At 35.9% G+C, this 20,780-nt stretch overlaps 3 protein-coding genes and 1 non-coding gene across 4 annotated transcripts; 2 read left to right on the forward strand and 2 right to left on the reverse strand.

The window, feature by feature from the left end:
• Window positions 1-261: 261 nt before the first annotated feature.
• Window positions 262-4,217, reverse strand: LOC108984440 (replication factor C subunit 2). The gene is made up of 7 exons (XM_018956411.2): window positions 3,815-4,217; window positions 3,283-3,389; window positions 3,046-3,147; window positions 2,666-2,861; window positions 1,034-1,162; window positions 755-949; window positions 262-651 (listed from the first exon to the last, which is right to left on the reverse strand). The coding sequence occupies exons 1-7, from the start codon at window positions 3,977-3,979 to the stop codon at window positions 541-543; spliced, it is 1,005 nt and encodes a 334-aa protein (XP_018811956.1). The 5' UTR covers window positions 3,980-4,217; the 3' UTR covers window positions 262-540.
• A 4,222-nt stretch (window positions 4,218-8,439) lies between these two features.
• Window positions 8,440-10,313, forward strand: LOC108984439 (60S ribosomal protein L24-like). The gene is made up of 5 exons (XM_018956409.2): window positions 8,440-8,613; window positions 9,217-9,292; window positions 9,419-9,520; window positions 9,664-9,812; window positions 9,956-10,313. Exons 1-5 carry the CDS (start codon window positions 8,603-8,605, stop codon window positions 10,110-10,112), a joined length of 495 nt encoding a protein of 164 aa, XP_018811954.1. The 5' UTR covers window positions 8,440-8,602; the 3' UTR covers window positions 10,113-10,313.
• A 3,889-nt stretch (window positions 10,314-14,202) lies between these two features.
• On the forward strand, window positions 14,203-17,814 carry LOC108984416 (RHOMBOID-like protein 2). The gene is made up of 5 exons (XM_018956368.2): window positions 14,203-14,817; window positions 15,651-15,814; window positions 16,195-16,358; window positions 16,712-16,962; window positions 17,461-17,814. The coding sequence occupies exons 1-5, from the start codon at window positions 14,546-14,548 to the stop codon at window positions 17,573-17,575; spliced, it is 966 nt and encodes a 321-aa protein (XP_018811913.1). The 5' UTR covers window positions 14,203-14,545; the 3' UTR covers window positions 17,576-17,814.
• A 1,043-nt stretch (window positions 17,815-18,857) lies between these two features.
• Window positions 18,858-18,931, reverse strand: TRNAV-AAC. The gene has a single exon. It is a non-coding gene; the product is annotated as a tRNA-Val (tRNA).
• Between the last annotated feature and the right edge of the window lie 1,849 nt (window positions 18,932-20,780).

Consider the following 20,780-nt stretch of genomic DNA (forward strand, 5'->3'; position numbering starts at 1 on the left):
CATTTTTCATAAGAAATAACAGGTTTGTTTTTCTTGCCTTTTCTTTTATTTTGGTTTATCTTTATCATTGTTGCTTTTGGTATTTCTGATGTACTATATAGTGTTTAGTTTTTTTGTAGTAAGTTTGGATTCTTTTTTTTTTTTTAATATGTGAAACCACCAAGTGTCCAGATGTAATCACGGTATTCATCCGCTATAAGTGAGGACTATCAATAAAATTAAGGTATCGTCTTGGTTCTTAAAAAAAAAAAGAGAAAAAAAAGAGCACAACGTTAGGCTTCTTTTTAATCCAGCTGACTCCAAAGGAATTTTCCTTGTTCAAAATGCAGAATGACAATACAGGCTCAAGGGAATTTGACCCGTGGTAGGTCACGAAGCAAATCCCTTCCTTAGAGAGGTGACTTTTGATACCTCCTTAATACAAAATGTATTTGAGCATCAGCACAATTCTAATGTTTACACAAACAACTTTCACCATCAAAAAGCAAATTGTAGCAGGCTCAAGACTCAAGTTGTAACTACTACAACTACTACTGCTACCTATGCTGCTTTAGCTGTTTCGCGGACCACGGAAAACTTGGCCAGAAGCCCACAGAGCTGAAGATATGAACCAACTCCATCACAGATTCGCATATGGGCAAATCCAGTCTCCTGAAAATCAAAGAGAACACGAATAAATATTTTCGGAGTCGACATATTTGAGGAGGCCGGGAAAAAAAATAGATTGAGGTTGGCAATGGCATGGTATCTGTACCTTCATGAATTCCAATTTCAGATACTCAGCCATATCGTAGTTTTTAATTATTCGGAATAGTGTCGTGATTATGTCGGTAGGTGAATAGCCCAAATCATAGAGCTGCTTGAGACCATAACAAGCATCATCAAATTTCCCTTCTAGTACATTACGCACCATGTTCTTCACATGCAATGGATGAGGCTGATCACAAACCTAAAACCAAATACAGACATCATAGTCCAATATACATACATAAAAATAAAATACCAAAGGCCAATGCATTTTTTATTCGTAAACCTTGAAAACATTTTCTTGGTTGACAAAACGAAACCCACTGTATGTAGCTTGCAAGTTATTCAATGCCTGCCTCATGTCACCATCAGCAGTAAAAATTATGGCTTCGAGACCTTCCGGAACATAGGGAACCTTCATTGTTTACAAAAGCAGATCCATTATACGTTTCCACCTCCCTAGTTAAATAAAGAGTACAATATGTGGCAATAATATCAACATTTAACAAACAGTAAGTTACTATGAATTTTAATTACCATAATCTCATTTTCGTCTGTTGCAAATAAAAGGAACAACTCTTTCAAAGTTTTCTGATATCCACAGAATTTATCTTTCTAAAGGATGCTTATTTCTTGATGTTCCCCTTAAAATCCAGCCACATGAACTAGGTTTCATCCCACTGTACACAGCAATAATCTACAAGCAATCAAGTAATTTAACCAGCCAATCAATCAAACATCTAAGAAAGTTAATTTCCCAAAGCATAATTGAAATAAATTTGTGCAAACGCAATCTTAAAAGTGCTCCTATGTCTGGACTTTAATCCAAGAACCAGCAAGCTCCTCATAAAAAAGGCCAGAAAGCACACTTGCACATTCTAATGTGGGACTTTATGACTGGCGGCTGGCCTCCTAGAAATGGTTTGTGTCAAAGGTATAAACCAGAATTGAGGGAATTAAAAAACAAATGCAAGTAACTGAGTATATCAGGGTTCAGGGTCTCTTAGAGGCTAGAGCCCTCCATTTGAACTCTCTAATAGAGTTGGAAGAGAGATGAACACAGTATATGGGTCATGCAGCATTCAATGCTGCCCATGTGAGAGCTGGGAAGATAGTTTGTTTTTTTTTTAACTCTTTCAAAAGCAGAGTGCATTGATTGTAGCACAACACCGACATCTACAAATTACAATCACTGTTGCAACCTGTAATTTAAAGCATTTTACTGACCTTCTAAAATATCCTTATTTCCTCGAACAAAATTTAAGTAAGGAGAGACTGAAAGGGAGAGGGTGTCTGGTTAAAGTTCAAAAATCTAAAGGTGTAAAATGACAATTTTCAGTCTATGTTCCTAATGATTTCTTCACATTGAAGGAGAAAACCCTAAATAATTGCCATCTATGTTCGTTCCCAAGAAAGGTTTCATCATGAACAACAATCTTACATACTAAATGAGTAAGTAGAGAGACAGAGAAAGATAGAAAGAGAATGAGATAACAATCATTTAAAATAGGGTCGATGTATTGGCTAATATGAAAATAATAGCAGTAACACTGACGCTCAACTAAATCTAAATGCGGAGAGTGAAATATCTTTTAGTCCATGCTTTAAGCAGATCCTCTTAATTGTGAAGTAATAACCACGCTTTTGTGTGGGAAGTTTTTTAAAACGAATGACTGTTAGGATAACTGAATGGTCATTGAAATATTTTATGAAGCATTTCGTCAATGAGAGAGATATGTACATGGTTTCTGACAAACTAGGCCAAGAGGACAAGCCAATTCTCCCAGTACCAAAGAAATGACAATGCGCCTATAGACTCTAAACTAATAACTTGAAGTAATTTTTCATTGACATAAAAGTAACAATTATGCTCACTATGCAGCATTGGCACACTATTACTTAAGAAAATGATCAGTACCTTTTCAGCTTCAACAACCACCATGAGACGGCCGAGTATCTCTTGGTCAGATAGTCTCGAAAATCGAACAAGAGCACATCTACTTTGTATAGGCTCGATAATTTTAGAAGATGTATTGCATGCAAGAGCAAAACGAGTGGAGTTTGAATATATTTCCATTGTCCTCCTCAAAGCTTGCTGTGCTCCAGATGTCATGCTTAAATAAGAAAAAGATAACATATACAATATCATGTGTTCAGATGGAAGTAAAAAAGCTTCAAAGAGTGAACAATCTAATATCAGAAACAAACTATAATAATATTCAATAGAACAAGTTAATAGGGAAATTTTCAATGATGGGAGAGTAACCACCAATTTGAAGAGGCAATATTTGAACTTACCTGTCAGCTTCATCCAAGATTACTATCTTGTGGCGCCCAGGGGGCAGTGTTACTTTCTTTTGAGCAAACATCTTAATCTTGTTCCTCACCACATCAATTCCCCTAAACAACAAAGCAATGATAAAATATTTTAGAACCCAACCATAAAATATACAAGAACCCAACCAAAGAGATCCGGGTAAAAGAAAACAAAAAAGGAAAAAGACTGAACACCGTAAAGTGCATAAATTTACCCACCTGTCATCTGATGCATTTAGCTCCAAAACAGCCTCCTTATAGTTTGGACCCAAAAGCTCATGCGCAAGCGCCAGTATGCTAGTGGTTTTACCAGTTCCAGGAGGACCCTGGAAACACCAATACGTGAATCAGCAGCAGCATAGGTTTTTTTTTTTCACAAATATGAGCAAAGATAAACCATATGTGAACTTCTTCCTGAGTCTCGAAAGAGTGTCGGGGTGTGTGTGTCGGCGAATCTATTTACTTTATATATTAAATGCAAACTAAACCAAAACATAAAAAGTCCCTCAATTGAGTCTAGCGATTAATCAATTATATAGATTTCTTCGAGTAGAATAACCGGCCGAACAAATGGTCTAAAAAAAAATCAAAACCCAATTCCGCAAATTTCATTTCCCAAACTTAGAACGGAAATTATGATTTTATTAACAAATAACACATAGCAATAACAAAATTATCCATGAATTTCGTATGCTGATGTACATAACTTCTGAGACTCGGGGAGCAAGCGAGCAAACTAAAAAATACTTACGGATAAGATGAGGTTGGGCATGTTGCCATCGCGAGCGATGACTTGGAGCCTGTACACGGCGTCCTCATTGCCCACGATGTCGACGACCTTGTTGGGTCGGTACTTCTCGACCCACGGCATGTCGTATCCACTGCCGGTGTTGCCAGACGAAGACGAGGCAGCCATTGTTGTCGCGAGAGAACACTCGTCAAGAGCCTAAATGCTAAAACTAACAACAGGACTCTCAGTCTCTGTAAGAAACTCTCTTCGGAAAAGGGAAAAAAGAGAACCTTTTTATTTGGAGGGAAACTGCACAAGAATCAGAGAAGGAATGGATTGAAGTATTCTCTAGGTCTTCGGAGTCGGATATTGAAAAAAGGAGGCCCATGAGCCGAATTTTTTTTACAATGGGAGAAGAAGCCGAACGTAATAAAAAAAGACCAATAGTCCGAGTCTCGTTAACGCTGTAACTCAGCCGAGCCGAATCGATTTTTAGCGAGTTATGCTCGATTCGTTTCGTTTGGTTACCAAACATCTCTCAACTCATCTCAACTCATCATTACAATTTTTTCAAATCTCAATATAAAATATAATAAATAATTCAACTTTTTTATTTAGGGTTTCGGATTGAACCCCTAAATTAATTTAGGGGTTCAATCCGAAACCCTAAATTGAGTTAGGGGTTTCAATTGAAACCCCTTAATTTTCAATTTAGGGGTTTCAATTGAAACCCCTAACTCAATTTTGGGGTTTCAATTGAAACCCCCTCAATTTAGGGTTTCGGATTGAACCCCTAAAAATTGAAACCCCAAACTCAATTTTGGGGTTTCAATTGAAACCCCTAAAATTGAGGGGGTTTCAATCCGAAACCCCAATTTCAATTTGGGGTTTCAATTGAAACCCCTAACTCAATTGAAACCCCTAACTCAATTTAGGGGTTTATGTTTGGAATTATGCCGTACGTGATTGATAAGTGCATGTTTGGAATTATGTCGTATGTTGATTGATTTTTTTATTTTTTGTTGTGTTGTGGAATCAGGAATGTCTTCTCAAAGAGAGGTCACTGATAGCTCTCCCACCCCTACCAGTACCCCTGCCCCTACCAGTACCCCTGACCCAGAACCTAACCCTACTCCAACCCCTGGGAGTGGGAATACACCTTGCCCCGCCCCTAAGCTCACACAAAGTAAGAAACCTGTTTCCGTAGTTTGGTCTCATTTTACCAAACTAGAGGGTGGTGACCCCAATAACCCACAAGCTAAATGTAATTATTGTGGGAAAATATATGGATGTCACTATAGGAAACATGGTACATCCCAGTTAAAGGTCCATTTAGAGGAACAATGCAAAAAGAGTCCAATATTAAGATCCTTAGTGGAGAAGGGTCAATCAAGACTAGAAATTGGACTGAAAAAAATGGCGGATGGGAGTAGTGGGGGTTCAACATTGAAGGGGTATACAAAGTATAATGTTGATGAGTGTAGAAGGAAGTTAGCTCGTATGGTTGTCATAGACGAGCTACCTTTTCAGTTTGTGGATGAGAGAGGGTTCCAAGAATTTGTCCAAGAATTGGAACCTAGATTTACTCTTCCTTCTCGCCACACTGTGGCAAAAGATATTAAAAAGATGTACTGGAAAGATAAAGATGTTTTGAGGGGCCAATTGGCGGGTTTGGTAGTTTGCCTCACTACCGATACTTGGACTTCAGTCCAAAATTTTAATTATATGTCTTTGAATGTCCATTTCATTGATTCTGACTGGATTCTCCATAAAAAGATTATCAAGTTTTGTCAAATAACTGATCACAAGGGTGAGACAATTGGAAAGGCCTTAGAGGCCTCAATCAAGGAGTGGGGGTTGAGTAGGGTTTTGACAGTTTCGGTTGACAATGCCTCGTCTAATGATGTCGCCTTGGGATATCTGAAGACTTATCTTAAAGAGGCAAATAAGACATTCTTGGGTGGTGAATATTTGCATGTTAGATGTTCTGCACATATCTTGAATCTAATTGTGACTGAGGGGTTAAAAGATGTTGATAACTCGGTTGCACGAGTTAGATTGGCTGTGAAATTTGTGAGATCTTCTCCTTCTAGATTGGAGAAATTCAAAATTGCTGCGAAGAGTGTGGGCATAACATCAAAGAGGGGTCTTTGTACTGATGTTCCCACCAGATGGAACTCAACCTTCTTGATGTTGGAGGCGGCCCAAGAATATAAAAAAGCCTTTCAATTATTGGGTGATGAAGACATTCAATATGTCAAATACTTTGATGAGCACGGGGGTTTAGGATTGCCTAATGATGATGATTGGGAGGTAGTTGCTACATTTGTTGATTTTCTCGAGCTGTTTTATGAAGTCACGTTGAAGTTATCTGCTTCTTTGCACCCTACATGCCATGAATTTTGTCAACAAATATGTAGGGTGAAAGAAGAATTAGACGACATGTGTAGGGGTTCCAATCTAAGGATGAGGGGGATGACATTGACCATGAGGGTCAAATTTGATAAGTATTGGGGAGATTTGACTAGACTCAATATTTTATTATATGTGGCTACTATTCTTGATCCCCGTCTAAAAATTTCTGGCATGTTATATGGTTTGGGACTTGCGTATGATCAGGCTTGGACTGATCTTATTGGTGAGATGGCCCGCGATACCCTTAATAGATTTTATGATGAGTTTAATGCAATTAAGGGTGGTACTACATCTACTACACCTACACATATCCCAACACCTCCTCCAGACACCGGGACAACAAAGAAGCGTAGATTGGCATGGACGAAAACCCTTGCACATAATCCCACACTAGTCCATCAATCTACGGAGGTGGTTTCAGAGTTAGACAATTATTTGTCAACGGATCTTATTCAAGATGATGATGATTTTGACATTTTAGGATGGTGGAAGGTAGCATCAAAGAAATATCCCATCCTTTCTGAGATTGCCCGTTGTATATTGGTCATCCCTATTAGCACCGTTGCCTCGGAGTCTGCCTTTAGTACCGGAGGGCGCATATTAGATCCTTTCCGTAGTTCATTGTCTCCTACAACTGTGGAGGCATTGATATGCACACAGAGTTGGACGATGGGAAATGATATTTATGTTCCGGATGTGTTAGATTTTAAAGAGACCGACGAAGAGGGTAGTGATCAGTCTGGATCTGTACTATCTGGTAATTATTGTTTTTATTTTATTATTTTGATTTACTTATATTTATTTCAATTTCATAATTATTTATATTTATATTCATTTCAATTTCATCAGTATTAATTTTAGTATTGATTGTTGTAGCAACACATGAGACGACTCAGACGATGTCTACCTCCACTGCTATATGAACATGTGCTCAAGGCTCAAGCCTCAAGACTACCCATCCGGCCGCCCCAAATGTCACAGTCAAAGACCCAAACCGCTCGCATCTTTTTTTTTATTATTAATTTCGTAGATTTTTGAGCCCCTAATTTTTCTATCAGATGTATGTATTATTGTATTATATATTTTATTTGTAATTTTATAATGTTGATACAATGTCCCTTGGACACTTTTATTTGTAATTTTGTAATTTGATTTAGACAGTTAGACTTTCCATTTTATTTTTGTAATAGCTTAGTTATTATTATTATTTATTAGTTTATTAGGTAGTAAACTTGTAGTCTATACTCTATAGTAGTATTTCATTAGTCTTAATTATATCAAATTGTGTATGTATAATTTATTTTCATTCATGAAATTTTTTTTTTTTTAACTTCTTTTTTAAAAAATGCAAAATATATTTTTATGGGCCTAAAATGGCCCAGAAGCTGTTTTTGGGCCATTTTCGGCCCATTATAGCGTTTCCTGGGCCAAAAAAGGCCCATAAACCGCTTCTGGGCCAAAAAAGGCCCAGAAACCGCTTATGGGCCTTAGGCCCAGTAGTGTGCGGGGGTGCGGACGGAGGACCCCCTCCACCCGCACCCCGTCAACCGGTACGGGGTCCCCTGCCCCCGCACTCCGGGGGCAGGGGGCGGATGCATATTTTCACCCCTCGCCCATGCGGGGGCGGGGTGGGGGCTACCCCGCCCCGTATGGGGCGGGTAGCACCCCTAAGTAGAACCCTTATTAAATTATAAAATTTTAAAAAATTTTATCTAACTAGAGAATATTTATTCAAAATAACAATATATTATATGTTAACATATATTATTAATACATACACTTAATATAATAGTATATATCTATTTCATATATGGTTATCACATACTAATATATGAAATTATTAAATTTATCAACTAATTATTATATAAATTATAAAATATACCTAAGAAGTATATTCACTATATTAAATAATTAGATTACATATTATATATTTAATTATAAAAGTGGTATGCTTATATCATTAGCCAATACATATGTATGTATATATATAGGTGTATGTATATATTTGTCAATATATGAATGAATTTTAATTGAGTCGAGTTAACTAGTCGACTGGAGCATAAATGAGCGAGCTTTAACGAACTTTAGCTTAGTCAAGTCGAATTTTGTTGGGTACGTGTCTTTTACAAATCGAGCAGGTATCTAAATTCAAGAATAAGTTTTTTTTTTTTTTTTCTCGAGTCGAATTCGATTCAAATTTAACCGAGTGAGTACCGAGAAGATTATCAGACAGACTGGTTCATTAGCCCTAAGTTCCACAACTAAAGCCGTCGTCGTTTTGGTCCTTTAAGAACAGCTCAAATTTTTTTCGAAGCCACTCGCTTTAAATTGGTGCTAGGGTTTCTGCAACACAAAAGGGGTTTTAGTACAAGCGGCTCACCATCTTCGGCAGCCATGGTTCTCAAGTACGTCTCTCTCTCTCTCTCTCTCTCTGTGTGAATATTTTCGATTTTCATTATCGATTCAACTGAATGCGTATTGTTCGCCCAACTTTGAATCTTCTAGATCCGAATACGCGAAACTCTTAAAATTAAAAATAGCTCTCACATGAAGCTTAGAAAATCCATAGGCGTTAATTTATTGTAGATTAATGATCTTTTCAAGATTTCGAACAAACAATTTTACTTCCTAAAATTTCCTGATAGAAAAATGAAGAATTGGACAAAAAAAAGAAAAAGAAAATGAAGACTCCATCAGAATGCTAATAAAGAAAAATCACTTGTGAATCAAGCTGGAGAAGCAAAGTAGGAATGATATGGTGCTATTAATCTGGCATTTCTTTTAAATTTAATCATATTGTTATTTTGTGGGGGTCCGATTACTTGTAACTGTACTCTACTGGTGTTGCCCTATGAAACCCGTTTGCGGGAAATATTTTCCCTTTTGTGTGTCCTATGCTAATTGTGTCATAGTTAAGTTTTTATTTTCTGATTAATTTGAATATACTATAAGTACCTTCATTTCTGGTTCAACGGGGTGTGATTCAGTGTGTGATTTTGGTATTTTAGGACTGAACTTTGCCGCTTCAGTGGTGCTAAGATATACCCTGGTAAGGGGATCAGATTTATCCGGTCTGATTCTCAGGTAAGTTAATGTTGGTGGTTTTTTAGTCCAGTTTTTGGAACTCATTGTTTTCTTTTATTTTCACTTTTAACTTCCTGTCTCATAAGATATATTTGACTGAACCATGCTCCTCGTTGATTGCCGAAGGTTTTCCTCTTTGCCAATTCAAAATGCAAAAGGTATTTCCACAACCGCTTGAAGCCATCGAAGCTTACATGGACAGCCATGTACAGGAAACAACATAAGAAGGTGGGTTTAATGTTAGAGTTTTCGCCTTTTGAGATTTTTAGAACCGATTAATTTTGGGCCTGGGGTGACCCATCGGAGTTGTGTGTCATAATGTCTGGCTGTTGGTGTTCTAGTTATTGATTCAAGGTCTTGTTCCTCAATAGGACATTGCTGCTGAGGCTGTGAAGAAGAAGCGTCGTGCTGCCAAGAAGCCTTATTCCAGGTCTATTGTTGGTGCCACCTTGGAAGTCATACAAAAGAAACGAGCTGAGAAGCCAGAAGTCAGAGATGCTGCACGCGAAGCTGCTCTCCGGTATTGGATTCAACCCGTACTTTTATGATTTGCTAAAGCTTGAGGTGTTAGATAAAATTCATTTTGGCACCTAGCCAAGTTATTTAATGGGTTTAGTTTTATATTTTTATCACCCGTTTATTGACAACTTTTGAAATTTCCAGTGAGATCAAAGAGAGGATTAAGAAAACCAAGGATGAGAAAAAGGCAAAGAAAGCAGAGCTGACAGCCAAGACACAGAAGACACAAAGCAAGGGTAATGTTCCCAAGGGGGCTGCACCAAAGGGCCCCAAGTTAGGAGGTGGTGGTGGAAAGCGTTGAACTCCTTTTACATCTTATTTCTCCATGTGGCAGAATGAAAACCATTAGAAGTGTCCATCTTTCTGAATTTTATGTATGGAGTGTTTTGCTTTGTTGCAAAGCTTCTTTCAGAATTCTTCACATTACATTTTGTTTGAAGAAGTGCGGTTACGTATCGTTTTTACGTTTAGACATTGGCATAGCATCAGTTTTTGGCTTAGATTTTTAGCCTTGTTTGTGAGCCTGCCTTGGTGATTCGTGTTTTGGTGATATCTATTTGCTAGCAGCAGTTCTAGTTAGCAAAACCAAGAAACCTGTGTTCTTTGACCTAGCCTCACGTAAACTATCTTTGGTGGCAACGCGTGAATCAAGCCGGTGTCAACTTCATTCCTTCATATAGTTGTCCAGTTCCATCGTCCTCTTAGAAGCATATTCACCCATTTCAATATTCCCAAGGGGGCTTGACGAGAGAACAAGTCGACCCTCAAATGGTAAATCTATTTGGCGTCTTGCATGTCTTGGATTCTGCAATTGCACATCTAAGTGCCAAGGTGATCAAATTCTCAGTCTCTCATGTCTCTGAATACTTTTGACACGGGTTACTTTCATATTTTATTATATGACATCATGTCAATTAAAATTAATGTTTATATATAGAAGATTTTAATTACATGATATGTAGGAATAGGATGGGAGTCTTACATCATTTGTACTCTCGGGAGTTGTTAAAAGCACTTCCCACATGTCAAGTGTGAACATGGTTGAATTTTTTAGTTCCTAGCCCTTACCATCCATTATATCTAACAATTTTCTTCTCATACAATCCCCGCATTGGTGAGCTCTATTACTCTCAACTTTGAAGTTTCGTCGAGAATCACTGGTATTAGATCTTCAAAACTATCACATGTTAGATTTGGATTCCTCAAATCTTAGATTTTCCAGATTTAACCCATCCCAATACTCCTCCTAGTGCGTGGGGGCCCACATACCAATGCAAACTTGTGTTACCCTGAACAGTAGCCAGGTAGATCCTTTTCATTTGATCTTAGGTTATTATATTATGTTCTTGCTTTCTCCGACCGAAAAAGTTGATATTTCTATGGAATAATTTTTTCGATCTAAACTACTTTCACAAGATCCATACAAAATATTTTCCTTTACTAATCGTGATGGCACGATAAACTAGGATAATTGCTGATACGCTTCATATAGTCCATGTAATCCATCCATGGAAAGACTGCTAAAATAGTTCTTCAATGATATTCAAGAAAAATAAGAACTAAGCAGGTCCAGTTTTTGTTCTCTTTTTCTGGGCAATCGAGCAAGTCCGTTTGAAACTGTTGAATAAATCACAGTTTTTGTTCTCTTTTATTTTTTTTATTCTTTTCAACCTTGGTAGACAATCAACAACGTAGCTGTTTTGGATGTGTTTCACTGTCCGGTGTGCTTGGTGCCCCTCCGATACCTAAATTAGAAATATATAAATATTGCCTTGTAATGATGAATCAAAAAATTACATTGGATTGCTAATTTTGGCTCGTTATATAGGTGTGGATTATTATTGATAAAGATAGTTCAATTCTTTTTCTAATTCTCGGAGATTTAAAATTATCACATTTTCAAGATATTTAAAAATGTATATCTCGTTGTTTCTTTCAGAGATAATATCTTTTATTGACGACGGTTACCATTTTGATCCCCTTAGGTGGTACGGTTTTGTGATGGCATGCGTATGGTATGCCCATAGTCTTTCAATCTATTGGACTTCCCGAATGAACTTTATTTAATATTGTTGGGCTCGTATGGTGAAGATAAATGAGCTTCTCTAGTAACCTTTACATTAAGTTTAGTCATTGTCTAATGTAAGAGGATCCGAGTCAGGTTGCAAGTTGATAGCACTAAAATACTTTGAGGTGACAAATCATCGCAAAGATGACAGGAAATCATGATATTTCATTGATTGGAATAGTTTTGGGTACGTTTCGGTATTTTGACTATAACTTTGGCTACATGTATCAAAATCACACATATAACCCCAATTCGTAAAACTCTTTTCAGTGCACACGTCGTGGCCACCTAGCTACGCTTAAGTGTGCATCTTTTTCGAGGCCAAGATCCAATCTGAATCCCTATTTTTAGTTATTTGTTGCATTTTATGATAATATTTCATTTATTGTTTAGGAAGTGATTATGAACCCGATTTGAGTCAAATTTTTGGCAAATTATTTCTTTTATTATGTATTTATTTTTTGTATGATTATTGAGATTTTTTTTTATTTTTGGTAAAATTTTGATATGGACGATTTTTAACTATTACAGTTCGGCTTGTAGGTTGATTTCGTTATTTTTGAATTTTGATAATTTTGAATTGAACATCAGAATTATTTTCTCTGTATTTTAGATGATTCTCTTGTCTTCCTTACTTATAAATTATCTATTAAAATTAGTCTACAGAATAATTTCTATTATATCCGGCATCTTTATCTCTACCAATGTAGCCTTTTGTTTCTTTTATTGATGGCTAACATGATTGCACTGAGAGCATTGGCAATGGACTAGCTAAATGTCAATGAAAGTCCAAACTTTAGCTAGATGTGAGAAAAAGCCTCCACATTGGACTAGCCAATGGTCCAAAACTTGAGACTTGATGAATAGTAAATCTTAAGTCCTCTCCAAATATGGCTAGATACTATTCACAATGGAAATCAATATTTAATTATTTTATCACTTCCATCTCTCTTTGAATGGTAAAACATGCATGGTATGCATATTATTTCTAGTGATTGATATAGTAGACACATTATTTCTACAAAACATGAAGATCTAAAAAATATATAAATTATATTTACAAATAAAAAAATAAAAAATATTATATTATATTATTATTTTAATTTTATAATGACTAGTCCAATGTGAACTCACCTAGTCAAAAATTGATACTATAACTAAAAATTAAGATTCTAGCCAAACTTTAAACTTGACCATTGCCAATGCTCTGAGAGTCTAAACTCATAAGCACCACCCCCAGCCCCCACCTTAATGCCAAACTATTAAAAAACGCTTGGTTCTAAGCAACATAACCAACTTGTGTGAGTTCCCCAACATCGACCAAATTCTCGCCAAATTCGCCGCTAACTGCGGGCAGAGTGGCATTTGCTGTCTGCGGTTCTTCCGCACGCACGCACACTATACGCGTCAACCCGGCTGTCACGAGGAGTTCATACACGTTTCCCCAATTACTACACCAAAACAGAGGTCTGTTTTAAGCTTGTCGGATTTATATGATATCATAAATGAGAAATGAAAAACATCAATCTACATCTTCAACACACCGTGTTGAGTTGAAAAAAAAAAAAAATTTATGAAGGATGTGCTGCGGCTTCCGGCTGATGCCCAACATTATTCATCATAAATATATGAAAAATATTACTTTTACTGTTAGTTTCTATTGTTATAAGTTTTTTATTTTTTTATTATTATTATTTTTTACTTTTAATGATTAAGTAAATATTTTTTAATAATATTATAATATTTTTTATTTTTTTAAATATATTTAAATGTGTTAAAAAAATACATATAAAAAAAAACACATTTTAAAAGTATTAGCGGGAGTCCCAGCGGAAGCTCCCATGGAGTAGCACCGCTCTAAAAATATAGTAATCCATAATATTATATTAATTATGCAGAGCTAAAGTTGATTCCATCAATTATATTTTCACAACAAATTTAAAAAACTTTTTACACTAATCACTTAAATAAAAACTTATTTAATAAAAATAACTAAAAAACCAAAATTAAATGAAAACAACGTTTTACATATTTTAACATGTTCGATAATAAAAAAAAAATTAGCTAGCGACATTAATAATGAAAAATTAATGTCAAATTGTGAATTTTATTTTATAAAATATTTCTTGTGAATCTAACATTTCTTTTATATATAAATATATTTTCGTTTCAAAGTATTTTGCTCTTCAGGGCAATATATTTAACAATGGCTAAAGTATATTTCCGAAGAAAATTTTTAGATATAAACCCATAATATAAAAATAAAATCATATATTAAAAATATAATGTGTAAAAGTGTAAGATTTTTGAGTATCACAATTCATTTCCGAAACCTAAACCGTCGGTCAGCTTATCATCGCCCAACCTACGAACGCTGGCCAGACAGCGGGAGAGAGAGTCTGATACGGAGAGGGAAACAACGGTTAAATCTGCAACCTTGTCTTGCAAAACAACTCCTTCTGACTCTTAACATCGCGTTTGATTGATTTCATTTCAATCCAAGACACTTCTCAATATAACCTTTTCTCCATTATTATTAATTATTATTATTAGTTCTCTCCGAAATATAAAGGGACTATCTGAAACCTTCGACTTCTATAGATCGAAAAGGACCAACAACCTCCCATATATCGAAAAGGAGTTTCGGAAAGAGAGAGAGAGAGACAATGTCCAGCGCTGATCTGGAAAGAGGAGGAGGGGCAAAGGCCAGAAGGACCAACAACAATTACTATGTCGATAACTCGGATCAGGAATGGACTTCATGGTTGATCCCAATGTTTGTGGCGGCCAATGTTGCTGTCTTCGTGGTAGCTATGTATATCAACGACTGCCCAAAGAACCATCGGGGTTCTGAAGGGGCTTGCATGGCCAGGTTTCTTGGCAGGTTCTCGTTCCAGCCTCTCAAGGAGAATCCTCTCTTTGGGCCTTCTTCTTCTACGTGAGTTTTCTGGCTTATCCAATCTTTTATATTTTCTTTTGTGAAAATTTAATTGTTCCTTCCATTTTATCTGAATTAATCTTGGGTAGAAAGAGGAGTTAAATGCATATAACCGATCGTTGTTTGTCATACTTTCATCGTCGTTGGTGGGTTAATTTATCTTTAGCGGATTTGAGGCGGTCTATTCGACGTGGCATCCCGTGTTAAATATAAAAGATTGTAGTCAATCCCACGAGTCATTAGCAGGGCTAGCTAATTCTTTTTTTAGTTTTGTTGAGGGATTTTAATTGCAAGTTATCTTTTCATTTGGATAAATATAAAAGATTCTTTAGTGTACTATTCCTTCTAATTTTCTGTTCCAGTGGTCTACCTTTTTAGATACATTGAGTCATCACTAGTTATGATACCCCATACTGACAATGAGTGTAGATGGTGTAGCATCCCACATTGCTTGAGAAACATAAATTCTTGTTCTTTACCTCCCTTGGGCATTACAGGAGTGAATTTTAGCAGTAATTAGTCCTATTGTGCTTTGAATTGTTCTAAGAGAAGTGGTGGAGAACAACTTCTACTGGATACTTTTGAGGGAAAAAAATTATCATTTTGATTAATTCACAGCAAGAGAAACATATGGAAAATACTTCTTGTAAGCCTTGTCCTATCATCCATACTTCAAAGTATCAAGGTCATACTTGATAATAATACACATTCTGCAGTAGCCTCTCTTGGTTTGGTTGGAAGGGCTTGAAGTTAGAAATGCAATTCATTTCATATCCCCAACATAAGTATAGTTATGGTAATATCTTAACTTTTATTGTATTCCAACATTGCAGATTGGATAAATTAGGAGCTCTAGAGTGGTACAAGGTAGTCTACCAGCATCAAGGATGGAGACTTCTCAGTTGTATCTGGTTGCATGCAGGTGTTATTCACCTGGTTGCAAACATGTTGAGCTTGGTCTTTATTGGGATCCGCCTAGAACAGCAATTTGGTTTCAGTATGTTGTGTTTTTTCCCTGTGGCTTGAATTTAAACCTATACCTACATCAACTAAGTGTAATTGGAAAAAAAGAGGTTAATCAATAATTCATTTTCAATAAATTTTCAGGATACATTTGAGTTGGATGTTTTCCAATTCTGTTTCATGTATAGATCTGACAGCAAACAAATCTGTTTGCTGTCAGATTTAATTGTGCACTCAATGCTACAAAAACAAAATAAAACCTTTTTTGTATTCTCAGTGCCGTGATCATGCACGTACACTATCCCAGAGCTGGGCCCCTTGCAAAGTTCTTATTCAGTCCCTTTATTCTTTTGCTGATTTCCTTCTCATTTTCAAGCATTCTAAGATATATTTATTTCGGTTGTTATCTTGCAGTGCGAGTTGGTATGCTCTATCTGTTGTCTGGATTCGGTGGGAGCATACTATCTGCCCTCTTTATTCAAAACAATATATCTGTTGGTGCATCTGGTGCTTTGTTTGGCCTTCTTGGAGCAATGTTGTCGGAGCTTATAACTAATTGGACGGTTTATAGCAAGAAGGTTTGCTACTAGTTCTTGGTTGTTTTCATCAGCGTTGTCGTTGTCATTGTCTTTGGCGTCACTATCAATGTTGTGTCTTGCCTGAGGTTTGATATATGAGGAGCAAGTACAAAGATGATTATTTTTATACATTGTATTTCCATTACAGTAGAGGGCCTCCTCGTTTCTGATTCTGAGACCATTCGAACTGTTAGGCAAGATAAAATCTTGGGCAAAAATAATGGAGTTAAAAGTCGGAGAAAGGCCTTACAGATTTAATGGCTTGTCTCTGTTTGCATTTGGCATTCTATATTTTATGCAATATTTGGTGACGTTACTAGCCATTAACTTTGCCTCATCTTTTCCCATTGTAGGCTGCTGCTCTATTCACCCTTATTTTCATCATTGCCATTAACTTGGCAGTTGGAATTCTTCCTCATGTCGATAACTTTGCCCACATTGGAGGATTCTTAACAGGTTTTCTCCTTGGATTTGTTTTTCTACCTCAACCTCAATTTGGGTGGGCGGAAAGCCAGTATCTTCCAGCTAATTCCAGTGTCCGTTCCAAGTACAAGCCTTACCAATATGTTCTCGGGGTTCTTTCCCTGGTCTTACTTATTGTTGGGTGAGTTTCTCATCCCAAGTTTCTAATTTAGCATCTGGAATTCCCAGGCGGTCTGATTTGTCTATTTTGCTTCTATAGTGTTTCCTGACACGTGATTGGGGGATTTCACTCATTTGATGAAACATCAAATAACAAAGTGACCTTACATAAATGGGAAAACTTAAAGGACAAAACGTTGAACGAGTATAGGAAACTTAAGTTGATTGTCATTAGGAATGATTACACCCCACATTCAAATCAGGTACCTGATAAACAGAAGTTGCTCTCTTCGAACGCCATAGATTTTAATTTCTAAAGAATGCCTCTCTGTCTCTCCAATATCGGTAGCCACATATGACATGCCTATTTTCTTATCTTAATGGGAGCTCAATTCTGGTCATATATGGGTCTTCTACTTTCTTTTTCTTTATTGTTCTGAGTTGGGAGTTTCATGGCAAATAAAGCCATATATGATGCACTTCTATGAGAATGTAATTTACATATTTTTCAAAATTGCAGATTTACTGTGGGATTGGTGACGCTGTTTAAAGGAGAAAATGGAAACAATCACTGCAGCTGGTGCCATTATCTTAGTTGTGTGCCTACCTCCCAATGGAGCTGTGGAAACCGATGAAAGCTTGCTACGTCTCTAACTTCCTATACCTTTCATCTCCAAACTGCCAATTTTTTTTTTCCGCCCCAACTAATCTATGGTATATATTTTTTACTCTTTCATTGGGTTACTTTCATTCATACACAGGCATATATTTTCATAGTTATTGTTGACATCGAGAATGTAATGTTGGGAACAGTATATAGGTAGTCTTTCCATTGTAAACATACTATCGAGTCATTAGACAGTGTTTTTCTATTCTTTACTCTCTCTCCCTCCATTCTTGGTGGCTATGGCTGTGTTTGTTTCCGGAAATATTCTTGTGATGAAATTTTAATTTGTAGGAAATACTTGTATGGGTAGTTGAGTTCTATGACCTTTCAACTTTCCATGTGCTTGGGGTTCGCTTGTTCTTTTTTAAAATAGTTCAGAAAAGAGATGCGAGCCTTAATAAATGAGTTCAAGATAGAGATTTTTCAATACATACATACATACATATATATATATATATATATATATGCGCTTAATTTTGGAAGAAACAACCACCAATCAAAGAAGAAACTGTTTTTACTCTTTATCTGTGCTTGCTTTGTGAATTTGTGTAATGATGTTCTTATTAGGTATGGAAGATCTTAAGAGATTAAAGTGTAATTTTTTTAGATCACGTAGCAATAACTTGAATTTTGGCCAAAAAGATCAAATAAATGAACCTTGAATTTATTATTTAGATTTTTAAGGGCAGCACATGTAACATGATTGACCTCTTATATGAATGAGGAAATTGTCCTCCAACAATTCCTCTTAAACATTTTCTTTCATGGTTTTTCTTGATAAGGGAACTTTTGGCACAATCTATAAAATAAGAGTAATGCTACATACAGTCGTGAAATGCACAAACGCCGTGCAGTCGCTTTGAAAAAAAGTAGGATTCACTATTAAAAAATTAATTTCTTTTCATGTGGGTCTCATATTTATTCTTTTTTTTAAAAAGTGATTGTACGGTGCTTGCACACTCACGACTGTAAATATCATTTCTCATAAAATAATGCCTTGGGGAAGTTCTGCATTCCTACCAAATCCTCTCTACCCATTTCTTTCCTCTTTTCCCTGCAAAATCAATCCATCCAATCACATCATCAGGATCCCCCTTTGGGCTTTTGACATACAATACCGTTCATGGGCCTGAGGTTCTGTACTTTAGATGAACCCATTGGACCATATTGCTCTTGCAGAAGAGCCCAATGTAATGGGCTGGAATTGGTAAAAATATGATAAATATAAAAGGGCAAAATGTGTAATATATTGGCTTCGCCCGGGCTCGAACCGGAGACCTTCAGTGTGTTAGACTGACGTGATAACCAACTACACCACGAAACCTCAACGTGCCATCAATTCTGAAAGTATACATAAATATAAAACAAACACGGGTAATAGCCGAACGGGTCGAAAGGTTTACTTCCATTCCGGTCCGAATTTATTTCGGGTTGTAAGAAATATTTTTGACCCGAAAGAGACCGGCTGAATTTTTATTCCGAACATTATTTTAAAAGGAAAAATCTACTTACAAGCAAGTTAGTGCACCAATTCGTACACCAATATTGATATATAATATATATGTTTAAAGAAACGATGTGAAATGAAAATGAAAATAATTTTCATGATATAAGAAATTTTCTTCTTCTCTCAAAATATTTTTTTTAAATAAAAAAAATCATCGGTACGTGATATGGTGCACGAACTCGCTTGTACCTAGCAAAACACTTTTGAAAAATAAACAATTTCGCCCTTACCCGCTTAGGATTTCATTTTCGTATTTCCTTATATTTTAATCAAAGTCTATTGACTTCAGATATCAGGTCGGGTCAACCCGATTACTAATATAATTGAAATTTGTCTGATTTCCAACCCATTTCTTATGGGGTGGGTTATTTTTTTTTTCCTGGATATTTTAGAATTCTGAAAATTTTACTTTTAATTTATTTGTATCATTATTTCAATTAAGAATAATACTACATACAGTCATAAATTGTGTAAGTATCGTGTACTCTTTTAAAAAAAAAAAAATCTATTATTAAAAAATTAATTTTTTCATGTAAGTATCATATTTACTCACTTTTTTTCAAATGAGTGCACAATATTTATACATTCCATAACTACAAATATCATTTTTCTTCAATTAAATAAGAGGAAGTGAGTGGAGCAGATTCCTCCCTTGCCTTTGAAAAACTTCCACTTGGGCCCACCATTTTTGTCCCTGACAATTTATGATTTGCGATATTTACAGTTATAGAATGCATAAATATCGTATAATCTTTTAAAAACAATTTAATAAATATGACTTATATGAAAAAAAAATTAAATTTTTTAATAATAAATCTCACTATTTTTTAAAACTTTACGTACTTTTAGATGGTATATATGATTACTTTTTGCATCTCCAATCATTCTGTATCTCAAAGATCCTATAAAATATAAATAATAGAAAATATTCTCTTTATCTCAGAGCAAACTTGATTACTGATTGGTAAAATATCATGATGAAATCATTCGTTCTCTCCCCATTAATGTGATGATCCTGATATTCTCACATTTTTTACTCTTTTTTTTCTTCATTAATTTATTAAAGTCTGAATAATCTATAAAATGGAGCTGAATAAGGGAGGAAAAGACTTCATAAATGGAATTTTTACAGACCCATAATTTGCAGATTATTACCCAACGTTTCCAAAGTAAGAAAAGTAAAATTACAAACTGGAAGAAATGTTCGAGAAACTGACACAGCCATCTTTGCTCTTGTTTCTTTCATGCCTTTTCATACTATTATTTATTTATTCTAAGAACTGTTTGGTTTGCAAGAAACTGAGTATTCATAGCAAGGGATGGGAGCTCACGTAACGGTTACATTCCAAAAGTGGTTTGTTTCGGTGAGTAATACAGGTTGACCATACGGGACCCATGTCTGACCGGCGCCGGTCAAACAGCCACACCTAAACCTTTAACCACCGACAAAGGTCTTTCCACGTGTATTGTTATAGTCAAAGAATTTCTCTCAACGTTTAAACAGCGTCCTTCCTTCGTGGGGCATATCCTCAACAACCATATCAAACCATTATTGTACATCTCAACCACAGCATCAGCCGACTTCATTGAATTAAAGGATCCCTTCTTTTTTGTTTCTTTCCTTTTGTTTTCCATCAAGACGACAGTCCTTGCGAATGATACTATT

Source organism: Juglans regia, chromosome 2, assembly GCF_001411555.2.
Source record: "Juglans regia cultivar Chandler chromosome 2, Walnut 2.0, whole genome shotgun sequence".
Taxonomy (NCBI): Eukaryota; Viridiplantae; Streptophyta; class Magnoliopsida; order Fagales; family Juglandaceae; genus Juglans; species Juglans regia.